General features: G+C 34.9%; 1 protein-coding gene and 1 pseudogene across 4 annotated transcripts; both read right to left on the bottom strand.

The window, feature by feature from the left end:
• LOC142632453 (cysteine-rich receptor-like protein kinase 15) overlaps nt 1–4089 on the bottom strand; it is a 6312-nt pseudogene extending 2223 nt beyond the window's left edge.
• Nucleotides 4090–7106: 3017 nt separating this feature from the next.
• LOC142630571 (uncharacterized) lies at nt 7107–13664 on the bottom strand. Of its 4 annotated transcripts, none has more exons than XM_075804580.1 (4): nt 10520–13664; nt 9077–9397; nt 8895–8968; nt 7107–7185 (listed from the first exon to the last, which is right to left on the bottom strand). In XM_075804580.1, exons 1-2 carry the CDS (start codon nt 13490–13492, stop codon nt 9353–9355), a joined length of 3018 nt encoding a protein of 1005 aa, XP_075660695.1. In that variant the 5' UTR covers nt 13493–13664; the 3' UTR covers nt 7107–7185; nt 8895–8968; nt 9077–9352. The 4 variants fall into 4 exon arrangements, with proteins under 4 accessions (XP_075660695.1, XP_075660696.1, XP_075660694.1 ...); XM_075804581.1 differs by lacking the exon at nt 7107–7185 and adding an exon at nt 7365–7760; XM_075804579.1 differs by lacking the exon at nt 7107–7185 and adding an exon at nt 7941–8483.
• Nucleotides 13665–16146: the final 2482 nt, after the last annotated feature.

A 16146-nucleotide genomic window follows, 5' to 3' on the forward strand; every position in this document is an offset into this window, starting at 1 on the left:
TCCACTCCCATTGAACCACATGGTGGGATTTGAACATAATACCTACCATTCCCATACTTACGGGGTATATGTGCCATTAGACACAAAAAATAAAAATACTTACATAGCTTAGAAGGTCCTCAATATTCTCTCCAACTTCGGGAAGGAGTTATTCTGCTGTCCACTTATTATCTCTAACACTAGCACACCAAAACTAAAAACATTCAACTTCCTCGAGAATTGTCCATGCATTAGTACTGCGGAGACATATATACACTGCACATTCACAATTATTTTCAACAATATTTATTAGCACTTTCATATAGTTTCTTTTGGTACAATGTAAACATCAAGTATACCTATGTAAGATTGATACTAAACTGTCGAAAAAAAAGTTCAATACTTACTAGGTCCCCACAATTCTACTTGTATTGTCTCCACGCTTTGATCAAGTTCAAACAATCTTGCCATGCCAAAACCTTGAAATTTTTTGGATTCATTTCAGAATCTAATAGGATATTGCTTGCTTTGAGATCCCGATGAATAATACGAAGTCGAGAATCTTCATGAAGATTAGAGAAGACCTCGAGCAATGCCTTCAATTATTTTGTAGCGTCTTGCCAAACACAAGTTGTGCACGCTTGATTGGATCTACACAAATTCAATCAAATATATTATATTGGACTAAAATGTGAAGGAAATCTATCCACAAAAGACATGTAATCAAAATAAATTACAATGAATATAATTTGAAATAAAGGAAGAAATTAAATCATACCAAAAAATGAAGTGGTCAAGACTACCATTGGGAACAAACTCGTAAATTAAAAGCCTTTCAATTCCTTCCAAGCAAAATCCTAAGAGTCTAACTAAATTTCGATGTTGAAGCTTGGCCACTAACAAAACTTCATTCTTAAATTCAAGATCTCCTTGTCCTGAATTTTTAAAAGCCTTTTCACAGCAATAACTTGTTCCATAGGAGAGGTTTCCCTGAAAACGTGTAAGAATGAAATCCTACTTAACCCTTTGGACTTAACATGTACATCCTGACTACAAACTTTTACAATTTGGGGTTGGGATGGGCAGGGGCATAGCTATGTGTAAGGGTGGGGGGACCGTCCCCCCCCCCCCCCCCCCCCCCCTTTTTGAAAATTTTTTTAAATATATATAATTATTTTAATGTTTTCAAAATTTAGTATACAAAAATAAGAGTTGGCCCCCCCAAATATTTGATTTAGTCCAATAATGCTCTTAAAAAAAATTTGTCTAATAATTATATAGAGCATAGCATTATTTTTCACAATTCTATTTTTTATTGTAAAATATGCTCTTATATCTGTTAAATATTTGATAAAATTTAGCACCAAACATATTTGATATCTATATCTTTTTCAATCAATTATGTGACAATTAACAAGTAATATTAACTCATTAAAAAAATAATGTCACTAAAACTACACATGAAATGTTCCTCTGGCATTACTGCACTAATGTGGATTTAGAGTAAGATAGCTTTCAAATATGTTTGAAACCTAACTTATTCCTCCAAGTTTTGGATCATTCATGTTTTTGAAAATTTCATTAGTTCAATTAAAAGATTTTTTATTTTCTTTAGTATAAAATTTGATAATTATATCGAAATAGAAATTTTTTAAGAATTTCATTATAAAAATAGTAAAAATGAATTTTATTTTATAAAAGATCGTGACAGAACATAATTTTGATTGAAATTATTAAGTTCTTTTTGTTGTTGTTTGGTGTGTATATATATAACTAATCAAATAAAAAAGTGTGTATAATAAAAAAGTATGTGTATGTGTATGTGTATGTGAGAATTGTCTCTGATAAATATATTAAAGTTGCAACTTGGCCCTCCCAAACCAAAATTCCTGGCTCCACCCCTGAGGATGGGAGGAAAACTGCTTGAATGAATAGTCATCCGTTGCATCACAATAATTTTAGGTTTACCTTGTAAACAGCACCAAATCCACCCTGCCCAAGCTTATTTGCATAGGAAAAGTCATCGGTTGCTACTTTAATAGTGCCAAAGCCTAACTGCAAAGATTCCACCCTTCTAATCTCATTCACAGATTCGCCTGAACAAGACGTTCATGCATTATTTTGAGAAAAAAGCAACACAATTTGTAATATGTGCATGCAACAGCAATGACCCTTCAAAAACTTATTATTTATTAAAATCTTCTAGATAGGAAAGTCATGTCTATTAGTATATAACAACTTTTGTTTGTTTTAGTGCAAGTCAATTTATTGACAGAACACACTAACTATGGTTAATTCGTAGTAGTTAAGTACCATTTTATAAAAAACAAAAATAATAAAAAAATAATCCCCAAATTATGTCGTGGTGGGAAATTTGTCCTCATAATATAGATGGAATTTTTTACTCCCACAGATACCACGCATACCTGAGAACTTTGGGAAGCACATCTATGTAACCAAGCACATAATTTCTGACCTTTTTTGTTATTATCTTAGCAATAATTCATATTTTTGGATAACAAAAAGAAATAAACGCATTATTTTACTTACTTTGTGGTTGTGGTTTCTCCCTTGGTTTCCTGACTCTTAATTAGATGCAGAAGGAGATTATTATTCAGCCCCACAAAAGAAATAATGGGTACAACTATGATGACTATTTGAGATTTGTTACTCTCCTTTCCTGCAAAAAACCAGAAATATGTTTACATAAAAAATTCTGACAGATGTATGTTAATTTTCAAGTGGATACATGGGAAAGTAATAAGGACCCTTCATAAAAAGTTATAAGCTTTTAACCTTATTTGCTTCTATACAGCTTTCTATAGTCTTTTTTTTTTTTTTTAACATATAACTATACTTTAATCAACATTCAGCAAAGCAAATAATTCATCGGTACCTTTTGCAGCAGGGGTGGTGTTTGATGCTGGAGGAGATACTGATGGTACTGGAGGCGGTGGTGGAGACAGCGATGGTGATGATGCAGTATCAGCTGTGGCGTCATAGAAGAGAGAGACCTCAAACCTAAAATTACAGCTGGGTTCGATAACTCTCCCACCTTGCTTGAGTCACAACAATTTGGTATCTCTCCCATAGCCCCAGCCAAGCAATCACTGCAATCTTGACTGGACAAATCAGGTGTGCACTGCACAAGTGAATATAGTGTTTGATTGTTTGGTGCTGTTGCATTTCCCGCCGCAAACTTACGGGGGGAGAGAGCCACCTGCGGCAGCTTGAACTCTTTTGCTCTGCCAACAAGATCCTCAGGTCCTGACTGAACTGATCATAATTTGCTGATACGTTAAATGGGTTCCACATATAGAAAGAAAAAGTATCTTCCTTGATACCAAATATGTTGCGCAATGAGTAGCGTAACATGCAAATATCATCATACCCATCCTATTGCTTCCTTCTGATTGGGACAAAGCAGAGGGAGAAGCTTTGTAGCGTTATTGAGGCAGCTACGGCAAATATCTGGCTTGGCATCTCCTCTACAAAGTCCAAGTAAGTATACTTTGTCAGGGCTTTTGCCATCAGAAAAATTGTAGAACCCGTAGTCAATTTCTGTGTTGGAGGAGAGGGAGGAGAGGACTTGATTGAGGTTTGTATGGTAGGTACTGTTGCTTGTGTAGTTAAACCCTTGTCGTTTAACACAAAATGGTGTGGGAAGTCTGGCTGAGCAATGGCTTGAGGAAAATCAGTATGCAAATGGAAACGAGGAAGACAAGTCTTGAAGAAACCATCGCCATGTGTTTGAGGCAAGACTTGGGATAAGAAACTTATCATCTAGGCTTTCAGAGAGAGGGGTGATCTAGTGGGCTGAGTAAAGACTTCGAAGAAAAAAAGGGAAGTCCATGATTATTTTGAAACATTCAACCATTTGTTTCTCGATACTTTTCAGTCAAACTAACGTGTCCAATGTTTCTACGCAAATACGAGTGCAAGACTGTGTAGGGGCATAAGAAGAATTGACCAACAGCGTAAGTCCTCTTGGGAACGTTTACAATCGAACAATATTCCACGGCTAGATATAACCCTTCATCTTTGCTCTAATAAAATAGTCAGTCTTTAATAAAATAAAAATTATAGGTTTATTACACTTGGCACCGGCATTGCAACGTGGTGGGGACTTCCTTGTTATGATTGTCGCGCGCATGTTCTGAAATTGGACACGGGAGAGCATTACTGATTGCAAACTTTGTAAGTGGCAGTCAACAATACCTTATTTTTACGCAAACTTTGAAAGTGGCAGTCAACAATACCTATATCTTGACAGATGCAATTAATAAAACTAAACTATTTATTATCTTTTCAATGCACACCATTAAACTTTCAAAGCCCAACATTTTTATCCTATTAAAATAATATAAAATCCCTCACTACAAATATGATTTGGTTATTTAATTAAAATATGTATAATTACACAAAGATTACAAGTTAGTTTCTAACGAAGAAAAAACCTTGATATCCAATTTGCTAGTTTCTTATGTGAAATTCTTGTAACAAATAAAGTTGGGCAGGTTGGAGTTCGAAGCATTATTTGGTCGTCACAAAATCGACACGACCTGCAACCCAACACGATTAATCTGGATTTATGCAAACGGTAAGCTTTGGGTAAGTACATCAATAGTGGTTAAGGTTAGAGTATAAACGGGTCGTGTTTTAAGTGTTCAAAGATGCAGAACCCACCTACACCCGTTTAACTTATAAAGCCTATTAGCTATTTCTGAGTATTATTACTTAATTTATGGTTGTTTTATATGTTTATTATTATATTTATATTTGTAATTGTATTTTTTTAATTTTATATAAATAGAAATTTATAAAGATTTTATAGGTTAGGTAAGACCTATTAATTGAATAGATTATAAAACGGGTCAATTGTATTGATCTTTATATGACTTCTTAATTAAACAAGCTTAAACGTGTCGAGTCGTGGTGATCCGTTTAATAAACAAGCGTCGTGTTTGGGACAAGGATTCTCGACACGTTTAGTAAACGAGTTCGGGTTCGGAGTTCAAACTCCCATATAGCCGAATCACTCATGACTCGACTCAACGCGGACACGAACTCGCGAACACGGAATTGCCACCCCTAGTCTTTAATGTAATGTGTCAACTCAATCCATTATAACTCGCTTTGTTTTTCACATTTGAAAAAACAAAACTCCCCTTGAACTACATAGGCAACCCTCATTTTCTTCATCATGTATTCGATTTCCATCTCTCTAAAAAAAAAAAAGTTTTGCAAGTTCCTTGAACTACTCCATGATTCTATATAGTGATTAATGAAACACTAGGGAAGAAAAATGATCAATATATATATGTTTGATTGAACGGAGGCTGGAGGGAGAGCAAGGGATGGCAAAGGAAGGAAAAGAAAAATCCTTTATTTGTTTGGAGAGAAATCGGAACAAGGGAAAGGAAAATGCAGCAGTTCTCCATAGGGCCAACATTTTCCTTTCCTCCCAAATTGGATAGTAGGAAATAGAGAGAAGGGCAGAGAAATATGTTACTAGAGCATGAGGATTCTTTTTTTCCTTTCCTTTCTCCCCTTTGCAAACCAAACACTTTGAATGCAAGGTACTCCTCATTTCCTTTTCCTTCTTTTCATTTCAACTTTTTTTTCTTGAACCCCCTCCTTTTTCTCCCCTTTCACTTTTCCAAACATTTAAATCTTTGACCCCATGCAGGAAATAAATGTTCTAAAATTACCAACTTAGAATCTTCAATCTAGTAATATGTAATCATGAAAAAAGGCTACAAACCATCGTAAAGAAATGAAACATTACATGATACCATACAACCATATACTACTTGAATGATATACATAAAATTAATTTTATACAAAATCCAACAAAGATAATGGCCATATCGACAACTAAATGAACGTATTGAAAAAGTGGAATTGAAACTAGAGATGGAGGGAGATTGGCATATTGTAGTGTGGCTAGTGAGGTTTGGTTGAGTAAGAGTAGAGTGCAGAGGGAGAAAGAACAAAAGGATAGATTATACCAACGACCAACCTATCTTGAGATTTATCAAAATTATACTTCTACCAAAGGTATGTGTTAATGGTACTTCCCCTTGAGGTTTGTATAAATTTGACAGATAAGTGCATGCTTGACTTTCCTAAAGAAATATTCTATTTCAAAAAATATTCCTGCCAAAACTCGGAGAAAATGACACTCCACTCCCTTGGTTGTTATCAAAATAACACTCTGCCCCTTAAGGTTTGTGAACAAGAGTGAATCTTTTTTAAAATTTTAAAATGAAAAATTCTATGAAGGAAGTAGTACTATGAGAGGGCATTTGGATTTATTGCATTTATAGAAACCTTGAGGGAGGTGTTATTTTGTGAGACCACAAGGGAGGTTGGTACAATTTACTCCGACAATAAAAGACGAACTTATGAAGGTGAAGGATAGAGAGAGACCAGAAGTGGTATATTTGAGATTTTTTTTGGTCAATTTGAGAATTGAGATCGACAAGAATTATTTTTTGTATATGTGATCTGTTTGATTGAGGGAAAACAAAAATAAAAGGGAGGATTTTTATTTTCGAAAAATAGGGACCAACAATGTTTCACCCCACATAGTCAACCCAACCCAGCCTATCATTTTAGCTAAAAAGAAGTTATCGAGTGTCTTGGCAACTCTCTCAATGAGCATGAAATTAGTCTGTTTACCTTTTTTTTTTCTAATAAAGAAAATTTTCAAAATTGCATTTGGAGTTGAGTATTTAGAATAAATCGAATTCTATTATTATTTTTAATATAAAGCCCTCTTATATAAATTTCATCAGCACATGAAGATTTTGAGTTATAGGAGAGAAAAAAAAAAAAAAAAAAAAAAAAAAAAAAGAGTGAGGTCACTTATGATATTATAAATAATAAAGATTTAGAGTTATAGAAGTTGCTTGTTTAAGAAAATAATTTCCTTAATGTTAAATTATAAATAATGCTTTTGGTAAGATAGGGGGGGGGGGAACTAAAGTATATGGTACCTGATCAATTTTGTAAAAAAAGAAGCACTCAGATGATAGTGTCCCGCATCCAATACCCTGCTCAAAGTGTCCCAGCTATAAATAAACGCTCCAGGCTGAAGTGACCAGGTAACAAAATAGACACTCTGTACTTGAGGCAAAGTACCCCATTAGAAAGAAGTGAAGCAAACAAGTTTGTTGAGCTTGCTTACTGCCACTCCAATGCCTGCAGTTTTACAGTCATGAAATCATGTAACAAAAAGAAAAGACAATGAAAAACCCTTGGGGAAATTCTATCTGAGATTTATTCTTGAGGACCTCAGCCCTCAACTTTTATTTATCTAAAGAGAAGAAAGTTTACATAAATTATTTTTGTTAGAAGTCTATTTTTATATAGCAATCTTACCAGTTATTGTCTATAGATCAGTCTAGAGGGTTTCAGATAGCTGAGTTAGCATGGATCTCCACCATTGGTATGTATAAACATTATATCTTGCAAGGAGGACTTGTGTCTGGGACTCAATATTCCATTCTTCAAACAAATTGCACCCCCACCCTTTTTTATTTATTTATTAAGTTTTGTAAGTTATGAACTATAAGAAGTTTCTCCAAAAAAGGACATAAATAAGTTTTGTTGGTTATGAACTATATGAAGTTTCTCATAAAAAAGACATATATGGGACAATAAAAAAGAAATTTTCTGTAGATAAACAAATTTCATACCCAAGGCACATCGCTCCCACTTGTGCAAGGTCTATGAGAGGTGGCTGGTAGACAGCCTCCCCAATTTGGAGATGTAATCTGAAAAAAATGTGATTTTCCTTTGTATAAAACAGCACAAACAAACTAAAAGTGAGTAACACCAACCTCCAGCACCCATCATGCAAATTGTTAGTTTCTATAAAACATGGAGATGTTATGAGAATGAATTCACATAGATTTCTTATGATATGAATCTCATTATTTCATATTTGACAACGATGCCATTGCATTCAATGAACTTTAGAAAGGATTTCACCTTTCGACTCCACAGTGCCATGTTTCTAAAAATTTTAAATTGGGTCACTTTCTATGGACCATGCAACTGTCTCTATAAAAGTTGTTGAAGTGCAACAACAATGTTTAAGAGAATATGTACTTGGCAAAAGCACCAATCTGTTCTGTTTAAAAATTTCATTCACATGCAATACAAACTTGCGTCAACATGTCATTAGAATCTCCAGTGAAATAATACAGATCTTGCTGACATTACTCCATAAATTAAAATTGACTAGATCCATGTTGTGATCCACATTGAAATAGGCCTTTTGTGGGAAAGAAAGTATTTCCAATCATCAATGAGACCAAACAGTCAATTAAATTCAAATTCATTTGACTACATTCCCAGGCAAGAGCGGGGGAAAATTGTGATCATTTGTAGGTGTGTTTGTCAGTGTCTATGCATGTATTGTCATCATCAGTGTCAAAGCTACACAAGAGAGAAGATAGAACCAACACCTCAGAAGTCCTTATCACAATCGAAGGCTATCTGCAGCAAAAAATGGGTTCTAGTAACAAATCATGCATTGCATTCAATAACAAACTTTAGCTGTATACAACACAGCTGCATCATTAATGACATGATTTTACTAAAAGCTAGCAGCAGGAATGGTGGATTTATTTTCATTGAATGATGAAAGAACAAGATATACATAGTCACTACCATCTAGGTCACAGAAGAATACTAATGAATAAACTGACCTTGACAAATTCAAAGGCGGGTATTGCAGAAGTAAATCAGTTTTAGTAGCACTGGCTCACATCATACCCAATAAGCCGTGTCAGCTGTAAGCAACGGTGCACAATGTAAATGCAAATAAGGATAAAGAAAACATTTTTTCTTTGTTAAGAATCTTGTTTCGATTGGTTTTTGTTAAGAAGTTAAAGAGAGCTCACCAACTTTATGAGACTGAAGAAGTAAATCAGTTTTAGCAACACTGACTCGCATCATACCCAATAGGCTGCATCAGCTGTAAGCACTGGTGCACAAAATAAACGCAAATAAGGACAAATAGGACCTTATGTTTGTTAAGAAGTTTTTTCAATTTGTTTTTGTTAAGAAGTTAAAGAGAGCTCACCAACTTTATGAGAATGAATAATTGAAAGGCAAAATATTTCCCTCAAGCTTTATTTCAGCTTCTAGTTGCTTCAAACGGTCAATCAAAGATGTCCATATTTTTTTTATACTCATTTCATAGCGATGCAAATTATGCAATAGCTATCACCTCCTAGGAATTTCATGTGTGCATCAAGAGTTTCCACCAATGTAGTCATTATCTGAGCCAAAACTTTAACATGCACCATTATGCTATCACATCAACCTTGAGAAAAAAAATATAGATATGCTCAAAAGCCTAATTTCTGGAAGATGTATCTTCTTGTTGAAGCCAATGGATATCCTGCTCAAAGAAAGGAGAAATCAATAATGATAAAAAAGGAAGAAGAAATTATTAGACAAGTGACTAGACACCTATTTATTCTTAAACAGGTTTCACCACAATACAAGGGACAACTAAAATTTTCAGCAACACTGTTTCCTAAGTAACAGCTTCTTTTGTCTTTTCACAAAGCAAGCACAATTTATCACTTAAAACAACAAAATAGTTTTCAATGTCTCACTTTCAGAGCCTCCTCCTAACATGTGATTTTACTTGAAAGGGAATCAATAATATGTGGGCAGTGGTAAAACTCAAGTGAGACCTTCCACCAGTGCCACAATATTAATGCATGTAATGTATACAGCTGGATGCCCCCTCAACCAAATTGGTTTTAGCTTTCCTGAAGTAACTTATCCTACTACAATATTATAAATATCCAAAAGTCTCCTAATTAATACTTCCCAAGCACTTTTTCATTCTTCTTAGACTACAATCAACCTAAAAAAAAAAAAAAGCGGAGGATAAATAAAGAAGAAAACAGTGGTCTCCTTACATATATTTGCATTTGCCAAAAATTCTATTAAGTGTCACTCTGACCTACTAACCTTTACATGCTAAACCCAGTTTTTCCATTTACAGACCCAAAACATGCAGGATATTAAAGAACCAACATATAAACTTTCATTATTGAATTTAGTCAGGGATTTGCTCAAACCTAGATATTCTTTTCGTTTTTCTTTTTTTGGCTAAATACTCAAGCCAAAATAAGTACATAACTAAGAAGATGCAATGACAGACAGCTAGTCTCTAGTAAAGCAAGAAAACAAGCTTTCGTCATTCAATTCAACGTAGTTAGATATCATTATCCCACAACACAAAAGATGGCAAACAGATATTCTCCTAAAGGGTGCAGATTCATGAACCCATAATTATTCTAAACTCAGATATATTTTAACTTGGAGCAATTTTTTCTCATATCTTGCAAATTTTATGTAGAAACCAATTTCACAACCAAATGGATAGACACTATATATATTTGACAAAATTTTGCGAACTGACAACTTCAATAGGCAAAAACATGATTTGTTTCCATATTGTATACCAAAGCTTGAGCAAAGAAAATGTAGATAGAGAGAGACTGACCATCTGACATATGCTATCTGACAGTTGAAGTGCCTCTTCCCACTTGTTAATATTGATAAGCCCTTTAATAAGGTGAACAAATGTGCTCAGCTCTGCAACACCACCCATCCTGACCATATCTGTGTACAGCTCAAAAGCCTTAACGACTTTACCTGCACGGGAAAGGCTCTCAATCAAAGAAGTATACATATTCTTGCTGGCCGCTTTTAAAGGGAAAAATGATGGAATCTCTTCATGCAGCTCCAGAGCTGATTCTAATCTCCCAGCTTTAATAAAACTATCAATCAGTATTCTGTATACTGGAACGATAGGAACAGAATCATTCTCACTGGTCTCATCTAAAAGCCCAAGTGAGATAATAAACTCTCGGTTGAAACCTTCAATGACCTTACAGTAGCTTGATATATGCCTTGGCCAATATGTCTGTTTTATTTCATCCAAGAGTTTATGAGCCTCATCCAGAAGGCCAGTGGCACAACAGTGATTTATAAGAACCCTGTAGGTGACAAAATTAGGAGCACAACCCTTTGAGCCCATTTCTCTCAAGAGCTCAATACATTTTTCGACTTTACCCACTTTCCCAAAGCCATCTATCATTGCAGTATAAGTCACAACATTTGGATAACACCCCTTTTCTTCCATCATTAGCATAAGCTTATAGGCTTCATTTGTCTTTCCAAATTTACAGAGGTCATCAATCATCTCTGTGTATATGACAACATTTGGTGCACAAGAATTTTCTAGCATTTTGGACAAGACTTTCAAAGCAAGATCCAGTCTTTTATCCTTAAACAACCTGTCAATCAAAGAGCTGTAAGTATAGACATTAGGACTATATCCATGCTCTGACATCTTAGCAAACACCTCTTGTGCATCATCTAGCTTCCCAGCTTTGCAGAATCCATCTATAAGAGCATCATACACGATATGGTTTGGCTCACAGCCTTCCACTGACATAGCATCTAACAAGTTACGGGCCTCTTTGACCTTGTGAGCTTTGCACAAACCATCAACCAATGCTCCATATGTAAACACATTTGGCTCTTTGGAATTGCCATCATCAATTCTAAAATACATATCTACATCAGAAATTTCCACATTACCTCTCATTCTCGCATATATTTGGCATGCTTTTTCAATCTCCCCAGCTTTACAGTGGCCATCAATCAAAGCCGTATATGTTATAACATTAGGAATGCAACCTTCAGAACACATAATCTCAAACAGATCATTTGCATTGGAAAGTTTCCTAGCTTTAAGGTAGGCATGTATAAGAGCAGTATATGTCACCACATTAGGGGCACAACCATCCCTTACCATTTCATCAAACCAGTTGCGAGCCTGTTTAATAAGACCAGATTTACAGAAACTATCAATTAAAATTGTATATGTATAAACATCAGGAACAATACCGTTCCCTTTCATTTCTTCAAACAATAAAAAGGCCTTCTCTACCTTGGAGGCATTACACAAAAAGCCAATCACTTTAGCATAGGTACTAGTATCAGGTATGAATCCCTTACTCATCATTTCACGAATAACAGTATATGCCCTCTCAAATTTTCCAGCACCACAAAGACATCGAGCAAAATTGCTGACATTGACCTTATTCAATACGACCCCCGCATCAAGCATCTCACCATAAGCTTTCTCAGCCAGCTCCAAAACATCTGAGCTTGGTAATTTTTCATTGCCGCATATACTACCAATCAAGATATTGTAAACCACATAACCTGGCTGGCAACTACATTTGACCATTTTCTTAAGCAACTTATAGGCATAAGAATAATCTCCTGATCTGCAAAAGGCATGAACAAGAGAATTAAAAATCTTAGGACTAGGATAACAACCTTCTGTGATCATCATACTAAGAATTCTCTTACACCTACCAAGCTGTCTTTTCCTCAAACACCCACAAAGCAAAGTCCTATATGTCACAACATTAGGAATACAAGAACTAGTCCGCATTCTGTTCAAGAAATCCATAGCTTCCTCAAAAAGAGAAGCTTCACACAACCCAGATATCATCTTTGTATAAAGAATTGTGTTGGGCACAATTTCTTCCTCCTCAAACAGCGAGAGAGCTTCTCTCCACCTCCCCGCTTTGCAGAGAGATTGTGCAAAACAACTTAAGGTAAACTCATCCATACTAAACCCTGAACTCGACATCTCCCTATGAACCAAATAAGCCGTGTCCAACCGATCGGCTTTAAGAAACACTTGAACCAATGCATTATACGTCCATCTCGTGGGCTTGTACCCAAAATCCTTAAGCCTCCCAAGCTCCTCCAATGCTAAATTCCACAACCCATTTCGGCAACACTTTTGAATCAAAAAATTAAGCAACTTCCCAAGCACTTCCTTATCATCATCCTTAATCTCTCCTAAAAATTGTTCCGGTATTCTCTCATTACTATCACACCCCAATCTCTCTAACAATGCGTCATACACAACTCCAGTGTGACTATACCCAATTTGCCGCCCCGCCCAAACAAAAAACTTGACACCCAATTCAGGATTTTGCACAAGACTCAACACCTCAACCACTAAAGTCTCATTCAATTTGTCCCTAAACTGCCTAAGAAACTTGTGGGTTTTGTCACCAAACACATCACCATTACTATGAATTGCATTAACTATCAAAGCAGCATCATTTGAACACTTACCGGAGTCGAGTTTTCCACCAGAAGACCCACTAACAGCATTGGAATCCATGGAAGAGTCCTGCAGAAAGGCAAAATCTTCGGCTGAAACGGGCTTGACCCGCGAATTATCAAGCGAAAAGGGGTCGTCAGGATCGATCAGGCCGTCGAGATTGTCGGGGGAATAGGTGGAGACGAATCTGGAAATGACGGAGAGGAGATTTTGGCGGGAGATAATGGGTGAAGATTTGGGGTAGGAGTTGAGAGAAAGAGAGGAAGAGAAAGAAGGGAGTGAGTGAAAGAGAAGAGTCTTTATCACTCTTTTGCTCATATTCTTTTCTTTGAAGAATTGATTAGATTAGAGGTGGAATGTTAATGTTTTTGAAATGGGGGGTTTTGGGTTCAGGCCAGGGTTTAAGCTAAGGTGGGACTGTGAGTCTCTGAGAGAATGTGCGTGTGGAAGTGGTGTTGAGCCTTGAGAAGAACGAACCAACAAGTTTCAAATTCAGGTAAAAATCAAGAAGGTGTATAAGTTAAACGTGGTTTAAATTTTTGTCCTTTTTTTTTTTTTTTTTTTTTTTTTGAGTCTTGACATTGCTAAATATTAGCTTTTTGAAAATTATATATTTTAACCAAAATAAAATTTATATTACTAAAACCTTTAGCAAGTTATTTAGTTATTAATTTATTGTTATATATTAGCGTTTTGTGAAATTTAGTTATTTAGTTATTCAGCTTTCTGTAAATTATATTGCTAAATATAGGTTTTTGCAAGTGATTTACTTATATAATTTTTTTGTGAATTTTTGTCCCTTGAGTCTTGCCATTGGGAAATATAGTTTTTTGCGAATTATATTAATAAAAAAATAAATAAATAAAAACCTCTCTGGTTTCTTAAATTGACTTACCCTTTGTTTATTATTATATTTTTTCCACTAATATTTAAGTAGAGTTTGACACTTGGATTTGCAATAATCAAGATTGTGTCTTTGATGGATGAACTACATCATATTGATTGATGGTCTACTAAAATTATTTGGGGAGCAGATTTTAAATTTTGGTGCTATTAGTGTGTGGTTTGATTCTATGTTGAAAATATATTTATGTATAAGTTAATTTTGAGGGTTGATATGTATGTGTATATATATATATATATATATATATATATATATATATATATATATATATATATTACCACTTTAGAATACTGTATTTTGTTCGCCTTTGATTTGCATGTCAAATCCCAAAAATTCTAAAAATATCATTTTCTCACCGAGTGACCATGGGAACATCTTGATCATCATGGTTCAACCCATTCAAGCATCGGAGCACTTAAATAACATTTTAAGTCAAAATAACCAATATTCTCTTAGTCAACACATGGTTGATCAAAAGTCAAAATTGTTCAAAACCACATCAAAAAAATATTTTTCATGTTTTTACATCAAACCTGAGATTATCTAAGATTTTTGTCAAATTTGACCTAAGGTTGACTCTTGGCGTGACCGAAAACCTAATTTTAATCCGACTATTAGAACGGGTTGAAGCCAATATCATTGCAAATAATATTGAATTTCTTTTCCAATGACTAGTCATGGGTCGAAATTGGAGTTAAAACGGTTGAGATATCTTGAAAACCATGTTGGGCGCATCATCTCTCTTCTTGATGCCATAACTTTTTATCTGACCGTCTGATTTTCAAAATTGCAAGTGATTTGGGAACTAGACTTCCATACCTTTCCAGTAGTACCAAGATCAGGTCAATCAAATCAAGGAAAGACCTTCAAATGATCAATCAAAGTCGAACTAGAAAAGCTAGAGGAAAAGACAAAAGTGCTGACATTAGCAAAAGTAATTGTTGTGCACCAAGTGCACACTAGTAGCCTAAGAGTCAGATGAAAAATATTTAAACCCCCCCTCCAACTCCTAGATTTGAAAAAAAAAATTTGGGCAACTTGAGCATTTTCTAGAGCTTTCTTCTCTCTATTTTCTCTTAAATCCTCTCCCAAACACACACAAATAAATCCTTGATTCTTATATCTTCAAAAATCTTGAGGTAGTGTTCTTGCTTCCTTCTCCTCTTCCTTGGTCCATCTACCTTGGTTTTGAGGTTTGGAGGGTGTAGATGTAGCTTTTTAGCTACAATCTACACTCATCTTCTTTTAGCTCTTTAATGCTTTCTTTTAAGTTTGTACCATGTTTTATTGCATTCTTAGCATGTTTTATAGCTTTCTTAGCATGTTTTATTGCTTTGATGTTATAGGCTTAACCTTCTTAGGTTAGGATATGTTTAAATTTCTTGTTTGTGCTTTTTGTCATGTTTATGTGCTTAAATGCCTTGTTTGAATACAATGCTTTAGTGCTTTATAGCTTTATAAAGTTTTGTTCATGCCTTTTTCTTGTGTCTTGCTTTTGGATAGGGTGTAGATCTAGATCTATTGGTCTAGGCCTACATTCAAACACACAAATTCAATAAATTGTTTGGATTAGATTTTTTTTTTTTTTTTTTTTTTGCATGTTCATGCTTGTTTGGTCTTTTTACATGCTTTTGTGTGTTCCTTTTCTCAGAACTATCTTTGTGATACCATATTTAGATGTTTCATGCTTAGATCCATGTTCTTTCTTTAGATCCTTGCTTGTATGCTTAGATCTAAGTTTTTGCATCCTTGTTTTACTTCACGTGCTATGTTTCCCTATTAGTATGTGTTTGTTGGCCTTTTGTGCCTCTTTGTTTTGTTTGGTTGCATTCTTTTTTGCATGTTCATGCTTGTTTAATCTTTTTACATGCTTTTGTGTGTTCCTTTTCTCAGATTTATCTTTGTGATACAATGTTTGGATGTTTCATGCTTAGATAGGTGTTCCTTCTTTAGATCTTTACTTGTATGCTTAGATCTCAGTTCTTGCATCCTTGTTTTGCTTCACATGCTTCGTTTCCCTTTTAGTATTTGTTTGTTGGCCTTTTATGCCTCTTTGTTTTGTTTGGTT

The sequence above is a fragment of the Castanea sativa genome, chromosome 4 (genome assembly GCF_040712315.1).
Source record: "Castanea sativa cultivar Marrone di Chiusa Pesio chromosome 4, ASM4071231v1".
Classification (NCBI taxonomy): domain Eukaryota; kingdom Viridiplantae; phylum Streptophyta; class Magnoliopsida; order Fagales; family Fagaceae; genus Castanea; species Castanea sativa.